Source organism: Thalassophryne amazonica, chromosome 9, assembly GCF_902500255.1.
Source record: "Thalassophryne amazonica chromosome 9, fThaAma1.1, whole genome shotgun sequence".
NCBI classification, from domain to species: domain Eukaryota; kingdom Metazoa; phylum Chordata; class Actinopteri; order Batrachoidiformes; family Batrachoididae; genus Thalassophryne; species Thalassophryne amazonica.
In genome coordinates, this window is record NC_047111.1 from 10209029 (window position 1) to 10234917 (window position 25889).

Consider the following 25889-nt stretch of genomic DNA (forward strand, 5'->3'; position numbering starts at 1 on the left):
ATGTTAAGTTAGCATTAAGCTGTTCACATCAGCATGTTTGTGTTGATTTGTTTTCTCTGCAATTAATGGCTTAACTTTCATTGTCGTAAAAGAGTCAAATTGTTTTTTTTTATTCATATATTATAGCAACAACAATAATAGTCTACATAATAGACAATAATAGTCAATAATAATAGACTAATAATGTTACAATTTTAGAGAAAGAGACAAAAAGAACCTAATGAAACAAAACACAACAGAAAAGATAAAACCATGTAACAATGAAAATAAATAAATACATATAGAAATAAATAACTGTTTTCTGTGAACACCTAGTGAGTAGCCTACTCTCGTTTAGGTTTTGAAACCTTGTTTCTGAAGTGTTTTTGTATGATGGGCACAATTTTCAGTATTTTGACTAATACTACCAGTCATTTACAAGCCTAGATAAACTTTTATTTAAAATAAATCAGTCTGTTTTTGATTATTAACATTTACTTGTACTTTTACTTTCAATACTTGAGTACATTTAGTTGTACATTACTTGTCATACTTAAGTACAATAAATACTAGATACTTTAAGACTTTTACTTCAGTAGCATTTCAATCAGTGACTTGAACTTCTACCAAAGTCATTTTTTAAATGGGCATCTGTACTTTTACTTAAGTGTGATTTTCCGGTACTTTATACAACACTGGAGGATAGTGATCTTATGTTAATGAGACCCAGACTAAGGACCTCAGTGGGGTTGACAGTTGGACTGTTGGGGTTTAGGGGTGGTTCCAGAGTAGCATATATAAGATTCCTGGAAGTAGGCTTAGGTTTGAGACATTCCACGCGAGTTGTCGGTAGCAGACACGAAATCTTTGATATTGCTGGAACAACCACTGGGCCATCCTCAAAAAATCATCCAATGTAGTAATGGGTATTAAGTATTAAGCAGTTACAGGGCATTATGGCTTTGATATCCGGGTTGCCAAATCTACTGGCCCACATGAATCACATGGCACCAACGGAGCCCTTGGCAGCTCTTTGGAAAAGGATTGTAAGGAATGCCATCAGCTCATAGACACTCATCTGCCAGCTGGGGTTTGTTCTACGGCCCTCCTGGACTGTGCAGTCTCTGACGGTCAACACCATGCTGATATCCAGTAAACACAGGAAGCTTTGAAGGCGAGTCGTGATTTTGCATTTTGCAAACTCTGTTGGCCCTCCAGATCCACTGAACGCTGTCTGTGGAGTTTCATGAACAGAATAGTCTCCAGCGTTGCAGTGGGACCAAACAGTGCCATCTTTTGCCTTCTCTGCAGAGCCAGGTATTATGCTCAAATCATCAAAAAAAAAATTTCTCTACTAGGGGTGTTGCCATGCTTTGTGTCTAACTCTTCATCCGATATAGCTTCTGTCTTTGAACTGTCCTACTCAATCGCATACTTGACCGCCTGTCGCCTGGTGCGTCTTTGATTTGCTGGTGCAAGAGCAGCCACATCCTCATCACTTGAAGAGTTGGTGATGACGTTTTCATTCTGAAATGCAATGTTGCCCACATTTCCACCATCAGATTCACAGTCTGACATGCTCTGTCGCATTGCTAAGAAGGCCTCCTGAGAGCTGATCCTTCTTGATTGCATTGGTTGTGACACTGTAAAATCTGGGGTCTGTGTGAAAGCATCCCCTATTTATGGATGAACTCTCAGCTCAGTGAGAGTTCAAAGGGAGGAGGTTGGTGCCGAAGTGAAACTGCCTTCAAGTGTTAATTGGCACATTCCAAAGAAACAATAGGCTGCTTTTCTATGCTGAAACCTGTGTCAGCCTCAATATGTTATTACATATGCAGGGTATACAAAGCACACAGGGACTCAGCTCATTTATATAAAAAGGGAGGAGGTTGGTCATATGCTAAACTTTGGGGGGATTTTCACTGTAGACTAAAGTCTGCTCTCTGGGCTCTTTGAGCTCATACCTTGCCAGAATCTACCTTGACCTGCCAGAATCTCATCTTTGCTTGCAGGACCTCATTCCTGATCGCTCCCGAGTCTGATGCGAGAACCTTCCAAGAGATTTCCCTGAGATGCCCTCAGCATGAGCTATTTCCCGTAATAGAGTACTCTGATCTTTGGTGTTTCCAGACGCCTTCCTGTGCAGCTTCCATGCCGCAACATCTACTGGCTTCCATTCCACTAGCTGCAAACTACCACGTCACTTTAGGAACGCTCAGCTGTGCCACAGTTGACCTGCAGCCTGCCTCAGAGTGAGCTGCTCTGCTCCTGTCAGCTAAGTTCCTGTTTGTCTATGAGTTCTGGAGATTCTACTTTCACTCTGCTCCTGTCTGTGACTTCATCTGTTTATTCGAAGAACTGTATGAACTGTGAGCAGAACTACTAAGAACTTCCAAGTCAATCCTGAAGCCGAGTTCCAGCTAAATTGAACTGCGTCATAAGACTTGCTACTGCTTAACTGCATTGCTGACCTCTGACCTCTGAACATTTCTGAACTGTGAACATTCCTGAACTGAGCCTCCGTGCTAAACTCTGAACATTCTGTTGTTATCACTTCTAGTGTTACGAGTGCAAATCACTCAGCATTGCCTCCTCGTCTCCTCAGAACGTTCTTCCAGCCTCGGCTCTGTTTGCGGCCACCTGGTTCCGGTTCCTGTCCTGTCTTGCCCTGGATTCCAACCAGTTCTCCACCTCCAAACCTGGTTCCGTTTGCACTGCAGCTGCTGGCTTTCCACCACGTCCCGTCTTCACTCGGCAGGCTCCCTTAGCAGCTTCAGCAATATTTCCTTTGTTGCACATTATTGTAAATAAATCTGCTTTTGTTCACTCCTGTTCTCATCATTGCTCCCAGCATTTGAGTCAATCACCTGACCAGTCCGGTCCCATTTGGACCTCTAACGATAACAACTGCCTCTGATATATAAAAATATCCAATGACAAGAAAGTCTCTTATCTTATCAATTGAAATGTGATTGAGCACGTTTAGACAGTTCATCTTACCCAAGACCACGTTGTCTCTGGGGACTTCCCATGCAGAGTTGTATGACAGGTGGGTGGGGTCCAGGTAATTGTACTGCAGTCCGTCGTGACTCACTGATTCAATCACCTTCCAGAGAACTTCATAACGAGGTTTCTTTGGATGCAGGAAGCAGAAAATTGCAGGAAAAGAGAAATCACTTCAACATAAACTTCAAACAGGAATGACGACTGTGACTGCAAATGTCACTACTGCAATACTGCAAAGTGTATTACTGCACTATCTGGACATACTTTTTTCCAGAGGATGATGAGGATGGTGAGGAAGATGACAGTGATGACAACCAGCACCAAGACCACAGACAGCACAGCAAGCTGAGAGACAAGAGCTGAAAGACAAAGAAGACGTTTGTACAGTCCACCACAGATGCCACATCAGTACTGCAGTACTACTGCGTACAGCTGGTCGGCAGGCGCAGGTCCCAGGCTCGACGTCCTGCAGAGTTTCTCGCCTCACAGCGAACGGCGGTCAGTGATCCGAGTGTGTGCAGAATTAGCTGGCTGCGAACCTGCAGTTCAGACACACAGCTGTCAATCATCTGTCACACTGGACACACAGCTGTCAATCATCTGTCAGGTCAGACACACAGCTGTCAATCATCTGTCAGGTCAAAGACACAGCTGTCAATCATCTGTCAGGTCAGACACACAGCAATCATCTATCAATAATATACCAGGTTAGATATACAGCTGTCCATCATCCTTCGCATCAGACACACAGCTGTCAATCGTCAGTCAGTCATGGATACTGTCCATTATTCAGAACCTGCTGATGATGTCACTCTGTACCTGGGCGAGTCCGCCCCTTCCCTCCTGCTCAGTAATATTCTCATGTAATGCCACGCCCTCCGACACAGCTGACAGGTTCTGCCAGCCGCCCATCAAGTTACCACACCTTCAGGAGGAAACAAGGAGTCGTGTATGTGAGACACACATGCACAAGACACATGCACACACACATTTTGACAAACTTTACCCATTTTGACATTGGTGTAGAAATATTAATGACAGTTTAACAACATGTTCTAGACATTTAAAAATTTGAAGATTTCCAACCTCTCACTTGAAAAAGTCCTTTGGATTTGCACTTGGAAGTTTGACCTCCTGGAAAAATTGCACCAAATTTACAGGACAGCCTTTTGAGAGTGGAGCCGCCACAGCAGCGTGGTGTAGCCACAGAGGCCATTTGAAAGTGATGTGGCCACAGCGGCCATTTGAGTGTGGCGTGGCCACAGCGGCCATTTGAACGTGGTGTAGCTACAGCGGCCATTAGAGCGTGGTGTAGCCACAGCGGCCATTAGAGCTTGGTGTAGCCACAGCGGCCATTTGAACGTGGTGTAGCCACAGCGGCCATTTGAGCGTGGTGTGGCCACAGTGGCCATTTGAACGTGGTGTAGCCACAGCGGCCATTTGAACGTGGTGTGGCCACAGTGGCCATTTGAACGTGGTGTGGCCATTTGAACGTGGTGTAGCCACAGCGGCCATTAGAGCGTGGTGTGGCCACAGTGGCCATTTGAACGTGGTGTAGCCACAGTGGCCATTTGAGCGTGGTGTATCCACAGCGGCCATTTGAGCGTGGTGTAGCCACAGCGGCCATTTGAGCGTGGTGTAGCCACAGTGGCCATTTGAGTGGCCATGGCAGTAGACCAGAAGATTCATAGTGTCGGAGCCTTTGGGGGGGGCGTATCACATCACTGGATGGACGTCAGCAGTGGATGCATCGTTGCAGTGATGACATGGAGTGACTGAACAGGACTCTGGATCTGGTTCTGGCGCACTAATGCTTGTTGGCATTGAAAGGATTAAGGATTTAGAATAACCCGTGGTTAAATTGTCTCTGATTGGGTTTAGGTTCAGGATGAGTAGTACTGCTGGACAACGGGACACTCTAGGTCAGGGCTGGAGCTCCACCTGGGTCAGGGGGACCCAATTGTTTCTTCTGACAGGCTTGTTGGTATTTTGGCCAAAGGTCAGAGGTCACTCCACTCAGTCTGGTCTGCTTGAGGCTTCTTCCTGACCACTGCTGCCTACATGCTTGCTCGTGGGTTTGTGACCTGGTCTACTTTGCTCGTTGTGGTGATGTAGAAACAGATTATTGAACTGTGTGTTACCTGTGTGAGCTCTGACAGGTGTACCAGCTGATGGACGGAGGCGGGGCTCCTTCACCGACACACAGCACAGTCTGACTGCTGACCTCTGCCAGGGAGGTAATCCTAGGGGGCACTACACACACGCACACACACACACACACACACACACACACACACACACACACACACACACACACACACACACACACACACACAGAGAGTGAAAGATTAACCTGTCAACCATTTTAGTCACCAACTGAACCCCTGAACTGAGAAATCAGTCTGACCTTTGACCTCCAAGTTAAAGACTGCCTCCTTGAGGTCATCATCATTGGAAATGGTCACAATGTATCTTCCTCTTTGATCCATCTGGATCCGAACCAGCACCAGTGAGGTCACATACCTATGGATCAATCAACCAGCCAATCAATCATTGAATTCACAACTGTTGTGGGTATCTTTTTGTCCAGCCCTGGTCTAGCCGACAGTTCCAGCTTGTGGTAACATGATTGACACCAGTGGCCTCTTCTGCTTGCTGACTTTGTCCTGCAGGGTGTCTTGGATGTGACTAACTGCAAGTGAACCTTTGACAGATGAAACACGGCTCACGTCATCCGGCACATTTACTCCTGAGCTCTTTTTATCTTCATCACAACACCTGAATGTGATTTTTTACACCTGAGGTGCTGCTTCACTGCAGTGACTCGGGGACTGAATGAGACTCACATGAGGAGGATCACTGTGATGGAGCCTCAGCTACATTTTGTCCATATGGTGTGTTCCCCTGGACATGATGCAGCAAGCAGCTGCCTCAGTGTTGAGGACCTCAATAATTGGAGACAGTCAAGAACATGTCCACATTTGACCTTGCTGCAACAGGTATAGTAGAAGACCAGCCTGTAGACCCCGGCCCGGATCCAAGAGGCAGCCAAAGGCTAAAAACAGCTCCTAGTAATGTTATTCTAGAATTCTTAGACATTTCTTAGAATTCTCCTTTGGTAAGATGAAAGCTGTCTGCAAAACACCTTAGGCCTTAAGAGAGCTCCTAAAAAACTGTTAAGAGGAGGGAAGGGGACTTTTAAAAAGCCTAAGAGTGTCTTAAGCTCAACTCAACACTAGTCATAGAGCACTTTTGAACAGCCAAAACTGAAACAAAGTGCTGCACATGAAGGTCATAAAAACAACAAAGAAACCCAACAACAATAAACACAGCAATAAACAAGCAAAACAACTAAAACAGAGCAAAGTCTCATATCGTGTTAAAAGCCAGTGAATAAAAGTGGGTTTTAAGATTGGTTTTAAAAACAGACAGTAAAGAGGCCTAATGTGCAGGTAGATCAGTCCAAACTTTAGGAGCTTCAACAGAAAACGCTCGATCCCCTCTGTGTGTTCGCTTGGACCTCGGTACCTCAAGGAGCAGATGATCAGCTGAGCGGAGGCACTGTGCAGGGGCGAAGGGGTGAAGCAGCTCAGAGAGGGAGGGTGGGGCGGGGCCACTTAAAGATTTAAAAACAAATAAAAGAATCTTAAAATGAACCCTAAAGTGCACAGGCAGCCAGTGGAGGGAGGCTAGGATCGGTGTAATGTGCTCCCTCTGCCATACCCCAGTTAGCAGACGAGCGGCAGCGTTCTGAACCAAATGGGGACATGCAAGAGAGGACTGACTAACTCCAAAATAAAGTGCATTACAGTAATCCAGCTGAGGCAATGAAGGCACGGATTACTGTTTCAAAGTGCTGAAGTGTGAGAAAAAGCTTCACCTGAGCAAGCTGCCTGAGGTGAAAGGAACTAGACATAACTACTGCACTAATTTGGCGATCCAATTTAAAATTGCTGCCCATCTTAAAACCTAAATTAGTAACAGTACTCTTCACATAAACTGCCAATGGACCCAAATCAACAGGGGAGGGTACACAAGAGCTGCCGGGGCCAAACACAATCACCTCGGTTTTCTTGGTTACATTTTAGGAAATTTAGGGCCATCCAGGCTTTAATATCCTCAAGACATGACAGCAGAGGGTTGAGAGAAAAGGCAGCACGTTTCCTCGGGGGGACATATATTTGGCTGTCATCAGCATAACAATGAAAATCCACACCATGTTTTCTGGGGATAGACCCAAGGGGAAGCAGACACAGGGAGAAACACAAGGGTCCTAAAACTGAACCCTGTGGGACCCTGTGAAAAAGTGGAGCAGAAGAGGATTCACAAACCCCAAGAGCAATGCTCATAGTCTGGTCTGCTAAATAGGACCTAAGTCGGTCCAGGACGCAACTACCGATGCAAACTAGCTGCTGCAGACAATTTTAGAAAATACTGTGGTCTACAGTGTCAAAGGCAGTGGTCAAGTCGAGGAGGACAAGAACAACATAGCTGCCTCTATGATTTGCTATTGAAATGTCATTAAAACATTTTAAAAGGGCAGTTTTGTGCTATGCAATGTTTTAAAACCAGACTGAAAAACCTCCATCATGTTGTGTTCATCAAAGAAAGTTTTTAGTTGTGCATAAACAATTTTCTACAGAATTTTAGAGACAAATGACAGCTTGGAGATTGGGCTGAAATCCTCTAAAACTGTGCATGTCAAGTCCAGGCTTCTTCAGCAGAGGTTGTATTACTGTGTGTTTGAAGCTTACAGGGACGACACCAGAGGACAGGCTGCTATTTATAACAGTCAGAACCGACTGCCCGAAGGTAGAAAAAACTTCTTTAAAGAAGTGAAGAGGGACCACGTCACGAGGAGAGAAGACGGCAGAAAAGACAGACAGGAAGCAGAGATATTCTCCATATGTAGAATGTCAATGAGTGGACATAAATAAAAACACACATATATCCAGGGGCGTCGGACTGGGGGGGTAAAGGGTACTATGTTTATAGGGTACTATAAAGGGTACTATGTATAAAGGGTACTAAAGGGTATGTAAAGGGTACGAAAACTGGTATTAAATACATTTTTGTGTTGCATGTCATTAATGTTCATACAATTCATGTTGTAAAAGAATATAATTAGAATGAATGTATAAATGTTGCGAAACATAATTCGGCTCTAACAATAATATTGAAAGATCTCTGAGGGCCCTTCCACCCCTGCACAGTTGTACAATGGTTTAGCCCAGTCGCACAGGCAGCACACTGACACACACACATCCCAAACGGGATCTGACAGAAAGAGGTGTTTAGTAGAGCTGAAACAACTAATCGATTTAATCGATTATTAAAATAGTTGTCAACTAATTTAGTCATTGATTAGTTGTTAAATAACTTTGTTTTACCACAAATGTTTCATTTCTTCCATATAAATCAACCATTTCTACAGTGCAGCTTTGCTTTGAACCTTGAACCAATCGAAGCAATGATTCGCAGATCGAAGGAGTGCTTCGATCTGCTGCTTTTTTGATTCATTCATTTTTTATTCCACTTTATCTTAATTTTTCCCCGCTAAAACCCAAAGAGCATATGTCTGTGAGTAATATTTACATTTTTATGTTAATCTGACCTGTTATGGTCTTCTGAAACAGTTGATAGATGTATTTTATAACTTAAAAACGGGACAGATGCTAACGCATTAGCATGTCTATGGCGTTTTCAATGTTCAAGTTAGCATTAAGCTGTTGCAGCTGTCAGCACATTTGTGTGCTAAAAGAGTCAAATGTATTACAAATTGTAATATTTTTTTAATTTATTTTTTATTTATATATTAGCAATAATAGCAACAACAATAATATTAATAATAACCAGTAATGCTACAATACAATTTTAGAAAAAGAAACAAAAGAACCTGATTAAACACAACAGAAAAGATAAATCCAACTAACAATGAACATAAATAAATAAATAAATATAGAAATAAATAATTGTTTCCTCTGAACACCTAGTGACTCTTAAACCTCCACTTCACCCCTATTTTATTTAAGTTTAATGACAATTTGTTTTGGTCAACCCACATCTAAGCTGTGTTTTTACACAAGAAAAAAATAAAATGCAGTTAACTGCACATCTGTGTCTTTTTTCATGAAAATATGTTTTTAAAGATCACATGTTACACTTTAGTCAGGTCTTTAAAATACTTTTGTGGCCTCTTGGTGTAATATGTTGTCAGTGGTTGAGATAGTTGCTGTAGGCATCTAAAAATGCTCATAATCGGGTGAAACCTGATCTCTTTGTTGTGTGTCGGTGATGTATGTATGTGCAAAATAAAACAAAACACTACTCCAGGTATGTTTTTGATGAGAATATAACATCATAACTTTATTACAAGCTCAAACGTTGATGCTGCGTGACAAAGGCCTTTTAATAATAACTCACTTAAAGAAATAATGGCAAAACTCACATGTAAGTAAAAAAAACCAAAACGATTAATCTAAAAAATAATCGATCGATGAATTGATAACTAAACTAATCGTTAGTTGCAGCCCTAGTGTTTAGGCTGAAATACAATATGTCTTTCCTAAAAAATCAAAGTCCGGATTTCAAAAAAGAAGAGGGAAAAAAGGACAGGGAAAGAAAACTAAATGAGGGAAAGCAGCTGCTAACCAAATTCTTTGAAAAGAGAGGAGCTTAAAAGCTAGCTATATTGAGTTGGGGGTTTAGGGGACCAAATGTCACCATTTTCTAGAAATATGGTGCAATTTGGTGCATTCCCGTCTGTTAAAATGCACAGGAATGCACCAAATTGCACCATATTTCTAGAAAATGGTGAAATTTGGTCCCCCAGACCCCCCAACTCAATATTGCTCCCCCAACTTTAAAAAGGGTTCTGACTCCCAGGTGTGATCTAAGATCTATACATGATTTAGTCCTGGTTTGACTACACATTAGAAATTTGGTGTTTGCGTTAATAAAAAGAATATAACAGTGTGTGTGTGGGGGGGGGGGGGGTCTTCAATATGGCTAGTACCCAGGGCCCAGAATTTGGTGCTGCGCATATATATATATATATATATATATATATATATATATATATATATATATATATATATATATATATATATATGTCACTGTTTATCTCCATAGAAACTACCCAAACAATCTTTCATACAAACTGTTTAGGGACATTACAGTGTTGTGGTGGAAATTATGGCAATAGTGTGGGACAACTACATTTTGTTTAAAAAAAATCACAACAGTTGTATGACATTCAATACCCCAATTATGTTTTGATTATTTTACTGATATTTTATTCAGAGATATTTTAAAACATTAGAAAAACGTTTCTTTACCATTCATTTTTATCACTGAAGATCAAAAGTTTGGGTGTGGGACAAGCACAAAACGGCAATATTTGCATATAATAATGCTGAAAAAAGGTGAAAAAGTCATCACAGACTACTACAACCCCTGGCAATAATTATGGAATCACCGGCCTCGGAGGACGTTCATTCAGTTGTTTAATTTTGTAGAAAAAAAGCAGATCACAGACATGACACAAAACTAAAGTCATTTCAAATGGCAACTTTCTGGGTGTAAGAAACAGTAGAAGAAATCAGGAAAAAAAATTGTGGCAGTCAGTAACGGTTACTTTTTTAGACCAAGCAGAGGGAAAAAAATATGGACTCACTCAATTCTGAGGAATAAATTATGGAATCACCCTGTAAATTTTCATCCCCAAAACTAACACCTGCATCATATCAGATCTGCTCGTTAGTCTGCACCTAAAAAGGAGTGATCACACCTTGGAGAGCTGTTGCACCAAGTGGACTGACATGAATCATGGCTCCAACACAAGAGATGTCAATTGAAACAAAGGAGAGGATTATCAAACTCTTAAAAGAGGGTAAATCATCACGCAATGTTGCAAAAGATGTTGGTTGTTCACACTCAGCTGTGTCTAAACTCTGGACCAAATACAAACAACATGGGAAGGTTGTTAAAGGCAAACATACTGGTAAACCAAGGAAGACATCAAAGAGTCAAGACAGAAAACTTAAAGCAATATGTCTCAAAAATCGAAAATGCACAACAAAACAAATGAGGAACGAATGGGAGGAAACTGGAGTCAACGTCTGTGACCGAACTGTAAGAAACCGCCTAAAGGAAATGGGATTTACATACAGAAAAGCTAAATGAAAGCCATCATTAACACCTAAACAGAAAAAAACAAGGTTACAATGGGCTAAGAAAAAGCAATCGTGGACTGTGGATGACTGGATGAAAGTCATATTCAGTGATGAATCTCGAATATGCATTGGGCAAGGTGATGATGCTGGAACTTTTGTTTGGTGCCGTTCCAATGAGATTTATAAAGATGACTGCCTGACGAGAACATGTAAATTTCCACAGTCATTGATGATATGGGGCTGCATGTCAGGTAAAGGCACTGGGGAGATGGCTGTCATTGCATCATCAATAAATGCACAAGTTTACGTTGATATTTTGGACACTTTTCTTATCCCATCAGTTGAAAGGATGTTTGGGGATGATGAAATCATTTTTCAAGATGATAATGCATCTTGCCATAGAGCAAAAACTGTGAAAACATTTCTTGCAAAAAGACACATAGGGTCAATGTTATGGCCTGCAAATAGTCCGGATCTTAATCCAATTGAAAATCTTTGGTGGAAGTTGAAGAAAATGGTCCATGACAAGGCTCCAACCTGCAAAGCTGATCTGGCAACAGCAATCAGAGAAAGTTGGAGCCAGATTGATGAAGAGTACTGTTTGTCACTCATTAAGTCCATGCCTCAGAGACTGCAAGCTGTTATAAAAGCCAGAGGTGGTGCAACAAAATACTAGTGATGTGTTGGAGCGTTCTTTTGTTTTTCATGATTCCATAATTTTTTCCTCAGAATTGAGTGATTCCATATTTTTTCCCTCTGCTTTGTCTAAAAAAGTAACCGTTACTGACTGCCACAATTATTTTTCCTGATTTCTTATAGTGTTTCTTAAAGCCAGAAAGTTGCCATTTCAAATGACTTTAGTTTTGTGTCATGTCTGTGATCTGCTTTTTTTCTACAAAATTAAACAACTGAATGAACATCCTCTGAGGCCGGTGATTCCATAATTTTTGCCAGGGGTTGTAGAACAAATTTCTTAACACACTTTCATTGTAAAGATAACTACAAAAAGTGTGAAATTTCCCCTTTTTTCTGTTTTTCATACAATATGATCAAAGGACATAATAAGTGCCCGTAGTCTAAGAATCACCCATATATATATACTCAACAAAAATATAAATGCAACACTTTTGGTTTTGCTCCCATTTTGTATAAGATGAACTCAAAGATCTAAAACTTTTTCCACATACACAATATCACCATTTCCCTCAAATATTGTTCACAAACCAGTCTAAATCTGTGATAGTGAGCACTTCTCCTTTGCTGAGATAATCCATCCCACCTCACAGGTGTGCCATATCAAGATGCTGATTAGACACCATGATTAGTGCACAGGTGTGCCTTAGACTGCCCACAATAAAAGGCCACTCTGAAAGGTGCAGTTTTGTTTTATTGGGGGGGGGATACCAGTCAGTATCTGGTGTGACCACCATTTGCCTCATGCAGTGCAACACATCTCCTTTGCATCATCCGTGAAGAGAGCACCTCTCCAACGTGCCAAACGCCAGCGAATGTGAGCATTTGCCCACTCAAGTCGGTTACGACGACGAACTGGAGTCAGGTCGAGACCCCGATGAGGACGACGAGCATGCAGATGAGCTTCCCTGAGACAGTTTCTGACAGTTTGTGCAGAAATTCTTTGGTTATGCAAACCGATTGTTTCAGCAGCTGTCCGAGTGGCTGGTCTCAGACGATCTTGGAGGTGAACATGCTGGATGTGGAGGTCCTGGGCTGGTGTGGTTACACGTGGTCTGCGGTTGTGAGGCTGGTTGGATGTACTGCCAAATTCTCTGAAACGCCTTTGGAGACGGCTTGTGGTAGAGAAATGAACATTCAATACACGAGCAACAGCTCTGGTTGACATTCCTGCTGTCAGCATGCCAACTGCACGCTCCCTCAAATCTTGCGACATCTGTGGCATTGTGCTGTGTGATAAAACTGCACCTTTCAGAGTGGCCTTTTATTGTGGGCAGTCTAAGGCACACCTGTGCACTAATCATGGTGTCTAATCAGCATCTTGGTATGGCACACCTGTGAGGTGGGATGGATTATCTCAGCAAAGGAGAAGTGCTCACTATCACAGATTTAGACTGGTTTGTGAACAATATTTGAGGGAAATGGTGATATTGTGTATGTGGAAAAAGTTTTAGATCTTTGAGTTCATCTCATACAAAATGGGAGCAAAACCAAAAGTGTTGCGTTTATATTTTTGTTATATATATATATATATATATATATATATATATATATATATACATACAACCCCTGGCAAAAATTATGGAATCACCGGCCTCAGAGGATGTTCATTCAGTTGTTTAATTTTGTAGAAAAAAAGCAGATCACAGACATGACACACAACTAAAGTCATTTCAAATGGCAACTTTCTGGCTTTAAGAAACACTATAAGAAATCAAGAAAAAAAGATTGTGGCAGTCAGTAACGGTTACTTTTTTAGACCAAGCAGAGCAAAAAAATATGGAATCACTCAATTCTGAGGAAAAAATTATGGAATCACCGTGTAAATTTTCATCCCCCAAATTAACACCTGCATCAAATCAGATCTGCTCATTGACATTGACCCTATGTGTCTTTTTGCAAGGAATGTTTTTGCAGTTTTTGCTCTATGGCAAGATGCATTATCATCTTGAAAAATGATTCATCATCCCCAAACATCCTTTCAATTGTCCAAAATATCAACATAAACTTGTGCATTTATTGATGATGTAATGACAGCCATCTCCCCAGTGCCTTTACCTGACATGCAGCCCCATATCATCAATGACTGTGGAAATTTACATGTTCTCTTCAGGCAGTCATCTTTATAAATCTCATTGGAACGACACCAAACAAAAGTTCCAGCATCATCACCTTGCCCAATGCAGATTCGAGATTCATCACCGAATATGACTTTCATCCAGTCATCCACAGTCCACAATTGCTTTTCCTTAGCCCATTGTAACCTTGTTTTTTTTCTGTTTAGGTGTTAATGATGGCTTTCATTTAGCTTTTCTGTATGTAAATCCCATTTCCTTTAGGCGGTTTCTTACAGTTCGGTCACAGACGTTGACTCCAGTTTCCTCCCATTCGTTCCTCATTTGTTTTGTTGTACATTTTTAGATTTTTGAGACATATTGCTTTACGTTTTCTGTCTTGACGCTTTGATGTCTTCCTTGGTCTACCAGTATGTTTGCCTTTAACAACCTTCCCATGTTGTTTGTATTTGGTCCAGAGTTTAGACACAACTGACTGTGAACAACCAACATCTTTTGCAACATTGCGTGATGATTTACCCTCTTTTAAGAGTTTGATAATCCTCTCCTTTGTTTCAACTGACATCTCTCGTGTTGGAGCCATGATTCATGTCAGTCCACTTGGTGCAACAGCTCTCCAAGGTGTGTTCACTCCTTTTAAGATGCAGACTAACGAGCAGATCTGATATGATGCAGGTGTTAGTTTTGGGGATGAAAATTTACAGGGTGATTCCATAATTTTTTCCTCAGAATTGAGTGATTCCATATTTTTTTCCTCTGCTTGGTCTAAAAAAGTAACCGTTACTGACTGCCACAATCTTTTTTCTTGATTTCTTACAGTGTTCTTAAAGCCAGAAAGTTGCCATTTGAAATGACTTTAGTTTTGTGTCATGTCTGTGATCTGCTTTTTTTCTACAAAATTAAACAACTGAATGAACATCCTCCGAGGCCGGTGATTCCATAATTCTTGCCAGGGGTTGTATATATATATATATATTATATATATGATGACCAGGGGTCATCTACAGAAGAACAGATGGATCATACTTGATAAGAGTGATTCAGTAGAATGCTGTGTGTGGATTTATTTATTTTTTTAATATGTCCATCTCTTTGTTGATTTCAGGCTTGTTCCCGCACAGTTTATAGGCCAGCGATGGGAGCTCAGTGGTCACATTTCAGGCTGGCAATCAGTAAAGTGCAGGTTTGAATCCTGTGGGTGGCATGTATTATTTTTACCTCCGCCAAGGAGGTTATGTTTTCGATCGCGTCCGTTTGTTTGTTGGCTGGTTGGTTGGTTGGATTGTTAGCAGGATTACTCAAAAAATCCTCAACGGATTTCAATTAAATTTTTACCAGGGGTGTATCTTGGCCTAACTAAGAAGTAATGATCCGGAACGCGATCCAGATCCAGTAATTTTTTTAAGGATTCTTTATCATTGCAGGATAGGGCCAATTGCAAAATTTTTGTATCTAACTTCATGAAGACAGGTCACAAAGGCTGAACAAAAATTAAGTTATGACACAACAATACTTTGACATTTTTTTCTCCTCATTGAATAAACTTGTTATTAGAAAATAAAAAAAACTTGTGTAGTTCATGCAGTTTCTCTTTATACATACATTTTCTGAAGATCTAAAGGTTTAACCCCCTGGGGCCGACGATGGCTGAGTGGACATAAATAACAACATATAGAAATGTCAAATGTGCCATGGCAAGCAAGCCACATTTGATAGTGCCAAGAAATGTCCAGAGGCACTTGAGTTACTGAAAGGACTCAGTGAAAGTCTTCCAGCAACAGACCAAACTCTGCAAGACAGAGAGCAATTTACTATAAAATACATACGTATATAAGGACAAAGGAAGCAAGACACTCGCTGAAGCACAAGCCAAAACGTGGGAAGCAATGAAAAGAAAATCTACTCAGTGGATTCCTCCAAAGACTAACACACACTTAAGGTAACTAGAGCCGACTACCAGGCATTCATCATGCTGAACGACATCACACCAGATGCTCCACCATCACCACTGCAGCATGGATGGAAATTACATGAGGACAAATGTTGGTCATTACGTTATTCCAAACCAGCACTCCCTGAACGTCTGCTTAGTGTTGGAACAATTGACACTGCAGAATCTGACACAGATTCAGAAACTTGTGCTTCTGACAGTGATTCTGACTTTGCCTCTGATGGACATGACACTGAAAAGCAGGATGTGATAATCCAAGGTGTGTTTGACACTTAATTCTTCCGTAGTGGATTCAGACACCACTATGGTTCTGGTGCTGTTAGATCTCAGTGCTGCGTTTGATACCGTGGATCATCATATTCTACTCGATAGGCTGGAAAATTACTGGGATTACTGGGAGTGCCCTTGCATGGTTGACGTCATACCTGACTAGTCATTCTCACTGTTTTGTACAGTAACACTACCTCTAATCTTAGTGACATGAAATTTGGGGTTCCACAGGGGTCCGTCTTAGGCCCCCTGCTGTTCATGGACTGGCACCTCCCTACCTAGCTGACCTAATTAAACCCTACGTACCGGCCCGGGTTTGCGTTCTCAGGGTGCAGGACTACTTTGTGTCCCTAGGGTGAATAAGAAGTCTGCAGGTCACAGAGCTTTCTCTTATCATGCCCCTGTTCTGTGGAATGATCTCCCTGCATCAATAAAACAGTCAGATTCTGTGGAGACTTTCAAGTCCAGACTTAAGATGCACTTATTTTCCCTTTCGTATGGCTAGCATACTGGTATAGTATGTTACTATGCTTTTTGCCCTTTTAAATTAATTTTATTAGTAAATGGAGAGGGCCACTGTCTCAACTTTAAATACTGGGTCTTTTAGTGAAGCTTAGGGCTAGTGGCCGGCGATCACCTTAGTATTTCTTTTGTTTTTCTTGTTGATTAATGCTGACAAATTATACATTAAGTGTAGTTTTTATGGCTGACTGATTCTGTTTTCTTTTGCTCTCTGTCCAGAATGCAGCTGAATCTACATGCTGTATTAGATGATTTTTGTGGCGGACGCAGGACAGACTCCACTGTAGGAACAGATCCAACGATTGGCTCAATGACACCAATCCCCCACCCCCCCAATGGTGGACTGGACCCCTGCATGGACTCTCGTCAATTGTTGTTGTATTGTGTTATGTGTTATAAACCTTTATGGTATCATGGCCCAAGCAGAGGGTCACCCCTTTGAATCTGGTCTGCTTGAGGTTTCTTCCTCAAATCATCAGAGGGAGTTTTTTTCTTAACAATGTCTCCTGTGTTCTTGCTCTGGGGGTTAGTAAGGTTAGACCTTACTTGTGTGAAGCACCTTCAATCAATCAATCAATCAATTTTTTATATAGCGCCAAATCACAACAAACAGTTGCCCCAAGGCGCTTTATATTGTAAGGCAAGGCCATACAATAATTATGTAAAACCCCAACGGTCAAAACGACCCCCTGTGAGCAAGCACTTGGCTACAGTGGGAAGGAAAAACTCCCTTTTAACAGGAAGAAACCTCCAGCAGAACCAGGCTCAGGGAGGGGCAGTCTTCTGCTGGGACTGGTTGGGGCTGAGGGAGAGAACCAGGAAAAAGACATGCTGTGGAGGGGAGCAGAGATCGATCACTAATGATTAAATGCAAAGTGGTGCATACAGAGCAAAAAGAGAAAGAAACAGTGCATCATGGGAACCCCCCAGCAGTCTACGTCTATAGCAGCATAACTAAGGGATGGTTTAGGGTCACCTGATCCAGCCCTAACTATAAGCTTTAGCAAAAAGGAAAGTTTTAAGCCTAATCTTAAAAGTAGAGAGGGTGTCTGTCTCCCTGATCTGAATTGGGAGCTGGTTCCACAGGAGAGGAGCCTGAAAGCTGAAGGCTCTGCCTCCCATTCTACTCTTACAAACCCTAGGAACTACAAGTAAGCCTGCAGTCTGAGAGCGAAGCGCTCTATTGGGGTGATATGGTACTACGAGGTCCCTAAGATAAGATGGGACCTGATTATTCAAAACCTTATAAGTAAGAAGAATAATTTTAAATTCTATTCTAGAATTAACAGGAAGCCAATGAAGAGAGGCCAATATGGGTGAGATATGCTCTCTCCTTCTAGTCCTCGTCAGTACTCTAGCTGCAGCATTTTGAATTAACTGAAGGCTTTTTAGGGAACTTTTAGGACAACCTGATAATAATGAATTACAATAGTCCAGCCTAGAGGAAATAAATGCATGAATTAGTTTTTCAGCATCACTCTGAGACAAGACCTTTCTGATTTTAGAGATATTGCGTAAGTGCAAAAAAGCAGTCCTACATATTTGTTTAATATGCGCTTTGAATGACATATCCTGATCAAAAATGACTCCAAGATTTCTCACAGTATTGCTAGAGGTCAGGGTAATGCCATCCAGAGTAAGGATCTGGTTAGACACCATGTTTCTAAGATTTGTGGGGCCAAGTACAATAACTTCAGTTTTATCTGAGTTTAAAAGCAGGAAATTAGAGGTCATCCATGTCTTTATGTCTGTAAGACAATCCTGCAGTTTAGCTAATTGGTGTGTGTCCTCTGGCTTCATGGATAGATAAAGCTGGGTATCATCTGCGTAACAATGAAAATTTAAGCAATACCGTCTAATAATACTGCCTAAGGGAAGCATGTATAAAGTGAATAAAATTGGTCCTAGCACAGAACCTTGTGGAACTCCATAATTAACTTTAGTCTGTGAAGAAGATTCCCCATTTACATGAACAAATTGTAATCTATTAGACAAATATGATTCAAACCACCGCAGCGCAGTGCCTTTAATACCTATGGCATGCTCTAATCTCTGTAATAACATTTTATGGTCAACAGTATCAAAAGCAGCACTGAGGTCTAACAGAACAAGCACAGAGATGAGTCCACTGTCCGAGGCCATAAGAAGATCATTTGTAACCTTGAGGCAACTTTGTTGTGATTTGATGCTATAGAAACTAAATAAATTGAATTCTTGCATTTTTGTACAAATAATGATAGCCATTTTGAAATGACAAGGTCAAGCTTATCATTTATGTTTTGCAAAAGTACTTGAATTTCTCATGCAGGAAAACATGTGGTTAGTCACAAATATCAACAAGGTTAACTGTTCTTTCCAAATTTTCATGCTTTCAAAAGTTCAGTGACCTTTTAATATTTCAGGCAATAGTGTCCTAATTTGAGTTCAGATGCATAACACTCTATATATTTTTGGAATCGTTATGAGTAATCAAGTAATTTGATGTGCATATTGACACAAATGGGACAATTTTAAATTCTGACCCTTGTTTGACCTTTGTTGCCCCCTCCCAAAAATGCCCCGAAGTTTGAAGATGACACCAAGCAAGAAATGGTCAAAATCTATCAGTGAACCCAGAGCCGCTTTCAAACCTTTGTTAACTGAGTTTGGTCACGGGGTCTACAGGCTGGTCTTCTACTAGTACATAGAAGTTAAGTTTGGAAATGTGGGGATGGTTTTGGTTGTCTGCCTGGGTGGTTGCCTTCCAGGACCTGGTGAGGTTTTATAGTGTGGCGGATGTGGGAATGCACAGCATCAGATGATACTGATGATGACTGTGATAAAGTAGAAGAACAGTTCTGAAAATTAACCCACCTGCTGTCCTTTAGGTGTGTGGTGGTGACAGTACTAGTTTCCATAGCAACAGTCTGGTTGTTCTTGGTCCAGATGATGGTGGGGGCTGGGTGAGCATCAATGTTCAGACTCAAGACAACTGTCTGATGGAGTAAAGATGAAATATTTGTGGCAGCCAAGTGATGAAGGTGGATATAACCTCGCTCTATCAAAGACAGACAGAGTTAGTCAAGAGTTGGGTGTGGGTGGAGTTTAGCTCAGGTGGGTGGAGACTCACCGAGTACCCTGACAGTGATGTTTTTCTTCTCAGTCTGTTCTTGCACTGTTTCCTGTACAGCACATTCATACACACCTGGAGAAATGCAGAGCTCATTAAAAGATAGGTCAGGTCAGGATGGTTCAGGTCAGGTCAGGTTGATTAGGTCAGGTCAGGTCGGTTTAGGTCAGGTCAGGTGTGGGACCTATCGGTGGTGCAGTTGAGGTGGTTGGACTCACTGAGTCCGATGATTAAAGTCTGACAGTGTGTGAACTTTACTTTCTACCTGTTCCAATGAGGACAGAGTTCAAAGTTGTAGTTAGTTTTGATTTTTGAAAGAATTTGACCAAATTTATTTGTCAATCAAATCCAGCCAATGTAAAGTAAATTTGTGGTGGCACTGCTGCCTCACAGCAAAAAGGTTCTGGGATAGTCCTGGTGCTTTCTGTGTGGAGTCTGTATGTCCTCGCCGTGTTCACGTGGGTTCTCTGCAGGTGCTCCCACTTCGTCCCTCTTCCAAACACATGCAGGTTCGGTGACCTACTGACGCTAAACTGACTGCAGGTGTGAATGTGTCTGTCTGTCTGTACGTGACAGATTGGCGCCCTGTCCAGGGTGAACCACGCCTCCACACTGTGACTGCTGGGCGAGGCTCCGGAACTCCATGCCCCCGTGACCCTTGATTGGAGTTAGCAAGTCTCAAAAATGAATGAATGAATGAAGTGCATTTATTTCTGTGACATATTGCAAAATTACAGCAAATTTTCTGAATGGTAAAATATTTATTTTGTCAGGATAATTTAAATTTATTTCATTTATATAGTACCAAATCATAACAAAGTTCCCTTAAAGTGCTTCACACAAGTAAGGTCTGACCTTACCAACCCCCAGAGCAACAGTGGTAAGGAAAAAGTGGTGTGAATTTCTCCACTGTGAGATGAATAAAGTCTTATCTTATCTTAAAAAACTCCCTCTGAGGAAGAAACCTCAAGCAGACCAGACTCAAAGGGGTGACCCTCTGCTTGGGCCATGCTACAGACACAAATTACAGAACAATTCACAAAACAAATATACAGGAAATGCTGTTGGTGCACAGGACAGGAGGGTCTCCAGCACAAATACCACACCCATCTCTGGATGGTGCTGCACCTTAAACAGAGAGAAAAAACAGAATCAGGCATCAGAAAGACAAGAAATACAGTATAATTTGTCAGCATTAAACAACAAGAAAAACAGAAGAAATACTAAGGTGATCGCCAGCCACTAGCCCTAAACTTTACTAAAAGACCCAGAATTTAGATAAAGCTGAGGCCACGGCACGCTCCGTTTACTAATAGCCCAGGCCGGTATGTGGGGTTTAATTAGGTCAGCTCAGTAGGGAGGTGCCAGTCCATGAACAATTTTACAGGCTAGTAGCAGAACCTTAACATCTGTTCTCACTGGGATAGGACGCCAGTGAAGAGACGCCAAAATGGGTGTAATGTGGTTGAACTTTCTGCTTCGTGTCAAATGTCTGGCTGCAGCATTTTGAACCAATTGGAGAGCCCTAATGCTGGACTGTGGTAAACCAGAAAATAGAACATTACAGTAGCCCAATCTAGAAGAGAAAAACGCATGGATCAGGGTCTCAGCATCAGCCACAGACAGGATGGGACGAATTTTCATTATATTTCACAGTTGGAAGAAAGCAGTCCTCGTAATATCTCTAATGTGGAGGTCAAAGGACAACGAAGGATCAAAAATTACCCCAAGATTCCTCACTTTGTCAGTGTGGTGTATGACACACCTAGGATGTGCATGTCACACATCAAATCCATCCTCCCCCCACCCTAGACCCCTCCCAGTTCACATATATAATACACTGTATAATACACAGTTCACTGTATACAACACAATATCTGTTGCCTATGACAATGTCCTGCACTGATTCACTTTATCACCATCACACAACTTACACAGTGTCTTAACAAAAATCTGCTGCTGCAACAAATACTGAATGGTTGCACTACTGCACTTTCCACTTTTACTATTACCTCAGACACTACACTGTAAATACTAAATACTTGTCCTTATTGTCGAAATGTCTTGTCTTGTCATCACCGAGGGAAAGTGAGAAACGAAATTTTGATTCCTTGTATGTCTAGTACATGTGAAAAATTGACAATAAAGCCGACTATGAAACCCTGAAACACCATAACGGAGTCCACGCACCCTGTGGCTCAGGTCCACCACATCCTGTGCATATGTGAAACAGCTTTCTGGTCCAAGGCTTCAGTCTCTTGACTTTTTTCCTTCATGAGCCTCATCAACTTTTCTGTCTTTCAAACACAGCAGGTAAGGAACTATTTTCCTGTTATCCTGATGTGTTGCTACGGTGACAAAAAGATCTTTGTTCTGTTGTTCGCTGAGGTCACCCTGACAGACTGTTCTCATCCTTTATCAATTTAAACAAGTCAAGTCAGTTACCTACCCGAGTCTGCAAGTGTTGCAGGAGAAATTTTAATGAAGGATCGGATTCGACCGGGAAGAAACTCCGTCAGCGGCTCGAAATCCTGGACCAACACAAACCATCAAATTAATGGAACATTCCTCTTAAAAAAAAAAACTAAACTCACATTGTCATTGTTTACAAATGAAAAAAATTGCTAGAGCCATGATAGTTCCCCTACAGGCTTCATTAATCACTACAGTCTTTTTAGTGTTTCTCAGCAGAAATCACTTGAATTTGCTGGAGCATTTAAAGCTGAAGTGACAGAACAATGAAGCAAATGTGCATTTTATTTTGTCAGGAAACCAACACTGACAGGAAGCAGCCAAGAGTGAGTCGGCATCAAACCAAGACCTTCCGACTGCGTGGCTCTGATACAAAACCAATAGTTTACTGACAGAAACAGCACAGACAGACAGACCGATATAAAGACAGAAAGGTACCTGTCTGCGGGGAAAGTTCCAGGAGAAAAAGACCATCTCGATGTCTTTGACGGTGCAGTTAACAGTCAAATTTTCACCCTGCCGTAAAACACTTTCGGTTGCCGTCAGCTCGACCTCCATGGCTTTAGGGACTGACAGGGACAGACACAGACAGACATAATGAGCTGCTTTAGGGTTTTTAGAGCCTAGAAGATGTAACTGAGGGAGTGACAACCCTCAGATATCAGCGTGACATTCAACTCTGGTTGATGAAGCTTCAGTGTGTTGTGGTTCACTTTGCATTGTGTTGTGCTTTTGACTCATCCCACTTGCTCCCCTAGGGTCAAGAACTCATAATCTCCAGCGTGACCCTGATCAAAAGTTTACACCCCGCTGTTCTTCATACTGTGTTGCCCCCTTTAACATCAATGACAGCTTGGAGTCTTTTGTGGTAGTTATGGATGAGGCTCTTTATTTTCTCTGATGGAAAAGCTGTCCGTTCTTCTTGACAAAAAGCCTCCAGTTCCTGTAACTTCATGGGCTGTCTTACATGAACTGCATGTTTGAGATCTCCCCAGAGTGGCTCAATGATGCTGAGGTCAGGAGACTGAGATGGCCACTCCAGAACCTCCACTTTATTCTGCTGTAGCCAATGACAGGTCGACTTGGCCTTGTGTTTTGGATGGTTGTAATGTTAGAACATCCAAGTATGTCCCATGCACCGCTTCCAGGCTGATGAGTGCAAATTTTCCCCCAGTATTTTCTGTTAACATGCTGCATTCATCCTACCATCAACTGTGACCAAGTTTCTTGTACCTTTGTAGCTCACACATCCCCAAAACATCAGCGAGCGATCCACCTTTGTGCTGCACAGTAGGAATGGTGTACCTTTCATCATAGGCCTTGTTGACTCCTCTCCAAATGTAGCATTTATGGTTGTGGCCAAAAAGTTCAATTTTAGACTCATCACTCCAAATGACTTTGTTCTCTGTGTTGTTTGGTGGATTGGAAGCAGATACATTTTGGTATATACATAGTGGCTTTCTTTTGGTGACTCAACCATGCAGCCTGTTTTTCTTCAAGTGCCTCCTTATGGTGCATCTTGAAACAGCCACACAGCTTTTTCTCAGAGTCCTGTATTTCAGCTGAAGTTATTTGCGGTTTTTTCTTTGCATCCCCAACAATTTTCCTGGCAGCTGTTGCTGAGGTTTTTGTTGGTTTACCTAGCCATGGTTTGGTTCCAACAGAATTCCTCATTTTCCACTTTTTGATTAGGTTTGAACACTGCTGATTGGATTCTCATTCTCAGTCCCTTGGATATCTTTTTATATCTCTTTTCCTGTTTATGCAGTTCAGTTACCTTTTCTTTGACAATTATTTTGCTTTCGCTATGACTCAGATACCAGAAACGTCAGTGCAGCACTGGATGAAAGATGCAAGGGTCTGTCAGGAGCCCAGAAACTCACTGACCTTTTACACACACACACACACACACACACACACACACACACACACACACACACACACACACACACACACACACACACACACACACACACACACACACACACACACACACACACACACACACAGATTACAACCAAACAGATCATAGGTGAGGATGGTTACCTGAATGGTTAGCCATTCAAACCTGTTTGAGTCAACTTGTGTGCATGTTATCAGGCCAAAATCACCAGGGTATGTAAACTTTTGATCGGGGTCATTTGGGTAGTTTCTTTTGTCATTATGAACAGATTTGTCATTATCAAAATTTCAAATGTCTTTTAATTTTATATAGCACCAATTCTCGATGAGACTGCCTCAAGGTGCTTCACACAGCATAACAAAAGCAGAATAAAACTGAATTCAAAAATTAAAAACAATAAAAAGACAAAACCATAAAAGAATACAAGAATAAAAATGCATCATAACATTAATGATAAAACAAGGAAAACAAATGAGTCTTTAAACATGATTTAAAAGTGTCCACAGTATCCGACTGCCGTATGTGTGCCGGGAGATCATTCCACAGAGCTGGGACACGGGAGGAGAAAGCTCTGTGACCGGCGGACTTTTTATTCACCCTGGGAACACACAGAAGTCCTGCACCCTGAGAATGCAGGGCCCGAGCTGATACACAGGGCCTTACCAGGTCAGCCAGACAGGGAGTTGCAAGACCATGAACAATTTTATAAACTAATAACAGAACCTTAAAATCTGATCTTGCAGCAACTGGAAGCCAGTGCAGGGACACCTAAATGGGTGAAATGTGGTCAAACTTTCTGCTTCGTGTCAAAACTCTGGCAGCAGCATTTTGAACCAATTTGAGAGCCCTAATGCTGGACAGTGGTGAACCAGAAAATACAGCATTACAGTAGTCCAATCTAGAAGAGACAAATGCATGAATCAAAGTCTCAGTATCAGTCATAGGATGGGACGAATCTTCGCTGTATTTCGCAAACGGAAGAAAGCAGTCCTCATAATGTCTCTAATGTGGAGATCAAAGGAGTAGGATCAAAAATGACCCCAAGGCTCCTCACTTTGTCATTGTGATGTATGACACATGAACCTAAGCTAAGCACTAGCTGATCAAATTGATGCCGATACCTCACTGGACCGAGAACCAACTGCACTCTTAACCCAGATTTTGTTTTAACTTAAATTTCTGAGTTATCATTAATTATTCTTTCGCGTTTTGTAAAAAAGCATTCTCATTACTAAACTAAATTAGTTGATTGCACTATTCAACTGAAATTTTCGGTGCAATGATCATGTTAAGCAGAGTTAACTTTTTGTCTCACGTTTCTGTAAGGGAGGGGAGGGGCCCATTTGAAATTCTACCTAGCAACCATGTCAAGTGTGAAGACTCCACTCATCCTGCTGCTTCTGCTCATGGCTTGCTGTGCTCAAATTCAAAACCTGTAGATTTTGAGAGCAACACATAACTTTCTGGTCAAAAGACGGTTCACTGAAAATAGCTTAGTGTTTAAGTACTGCTTCTTCTTTTTTTTCTCTCCGCTGTACGCAGTGTACACTTGGCTGTGGGTTTTTGAAAGAAACACTGACTTAAAGAAAGTGGAATGTAGGCTTCAAGTTAGTTATTTGTTGATAACTTTCTGGAAATTAGTTTATCCCAAAGAGTGGTCCAGTGAGAACACGTTAGCTAAACTGAAGTTATTTTTTGGCAGTATAACTCATCATTTGGTGTGCTATTACTAAAT

The 25889-nt window shown here is 41.6% G+C and overlaps 1 protein-coding gene across 1 annotated transcript in view; it reads right to left on the reverse strand.

Moving 5' to 3' along the window:
* LOC117517273 (platelet-derived growth factor receptor beta-like) overlaps positions 1–25889 on the reverse strand; it is a 153734-nt gene that overhangs the window by 36759 nt on the left and 91086 nt on the right. Inside the window, exons 6-15 of the mRNA XM_034178225.1 lie at positions 22690–22820; positions 22229–22310; positions 19780–19854; positions 19524–19707; positions 5393–5508; positions 5127–5238; positions 3805–3910; positions 3416–3524; positions 3250–3344; positions 2980–3112 (exon numbers count right to left, since the gene is read on the reverse strand). Coding sequence (XP_034034116.1) covers positions 2980–3112; positions 3250–3344; positions 3416–3524; positions 3805–3910; positions 5127–5238; positions 5393–5508; positions 19524–19707; positions 19780–19854; positions 22229–22310; positions 22690–22820 — 1143 coding nt within the window. The remainder of the gene's footprint in view (positions 1–2979; positions 3113–3249; positions 3345–3415; positions 3525–3804; positions 3911–5126; positions 5239–5392; positions 5509–19523; positions 19708–19779; positions 19855–22228; positions 22311–22689; positions 22821–25889) is intronic.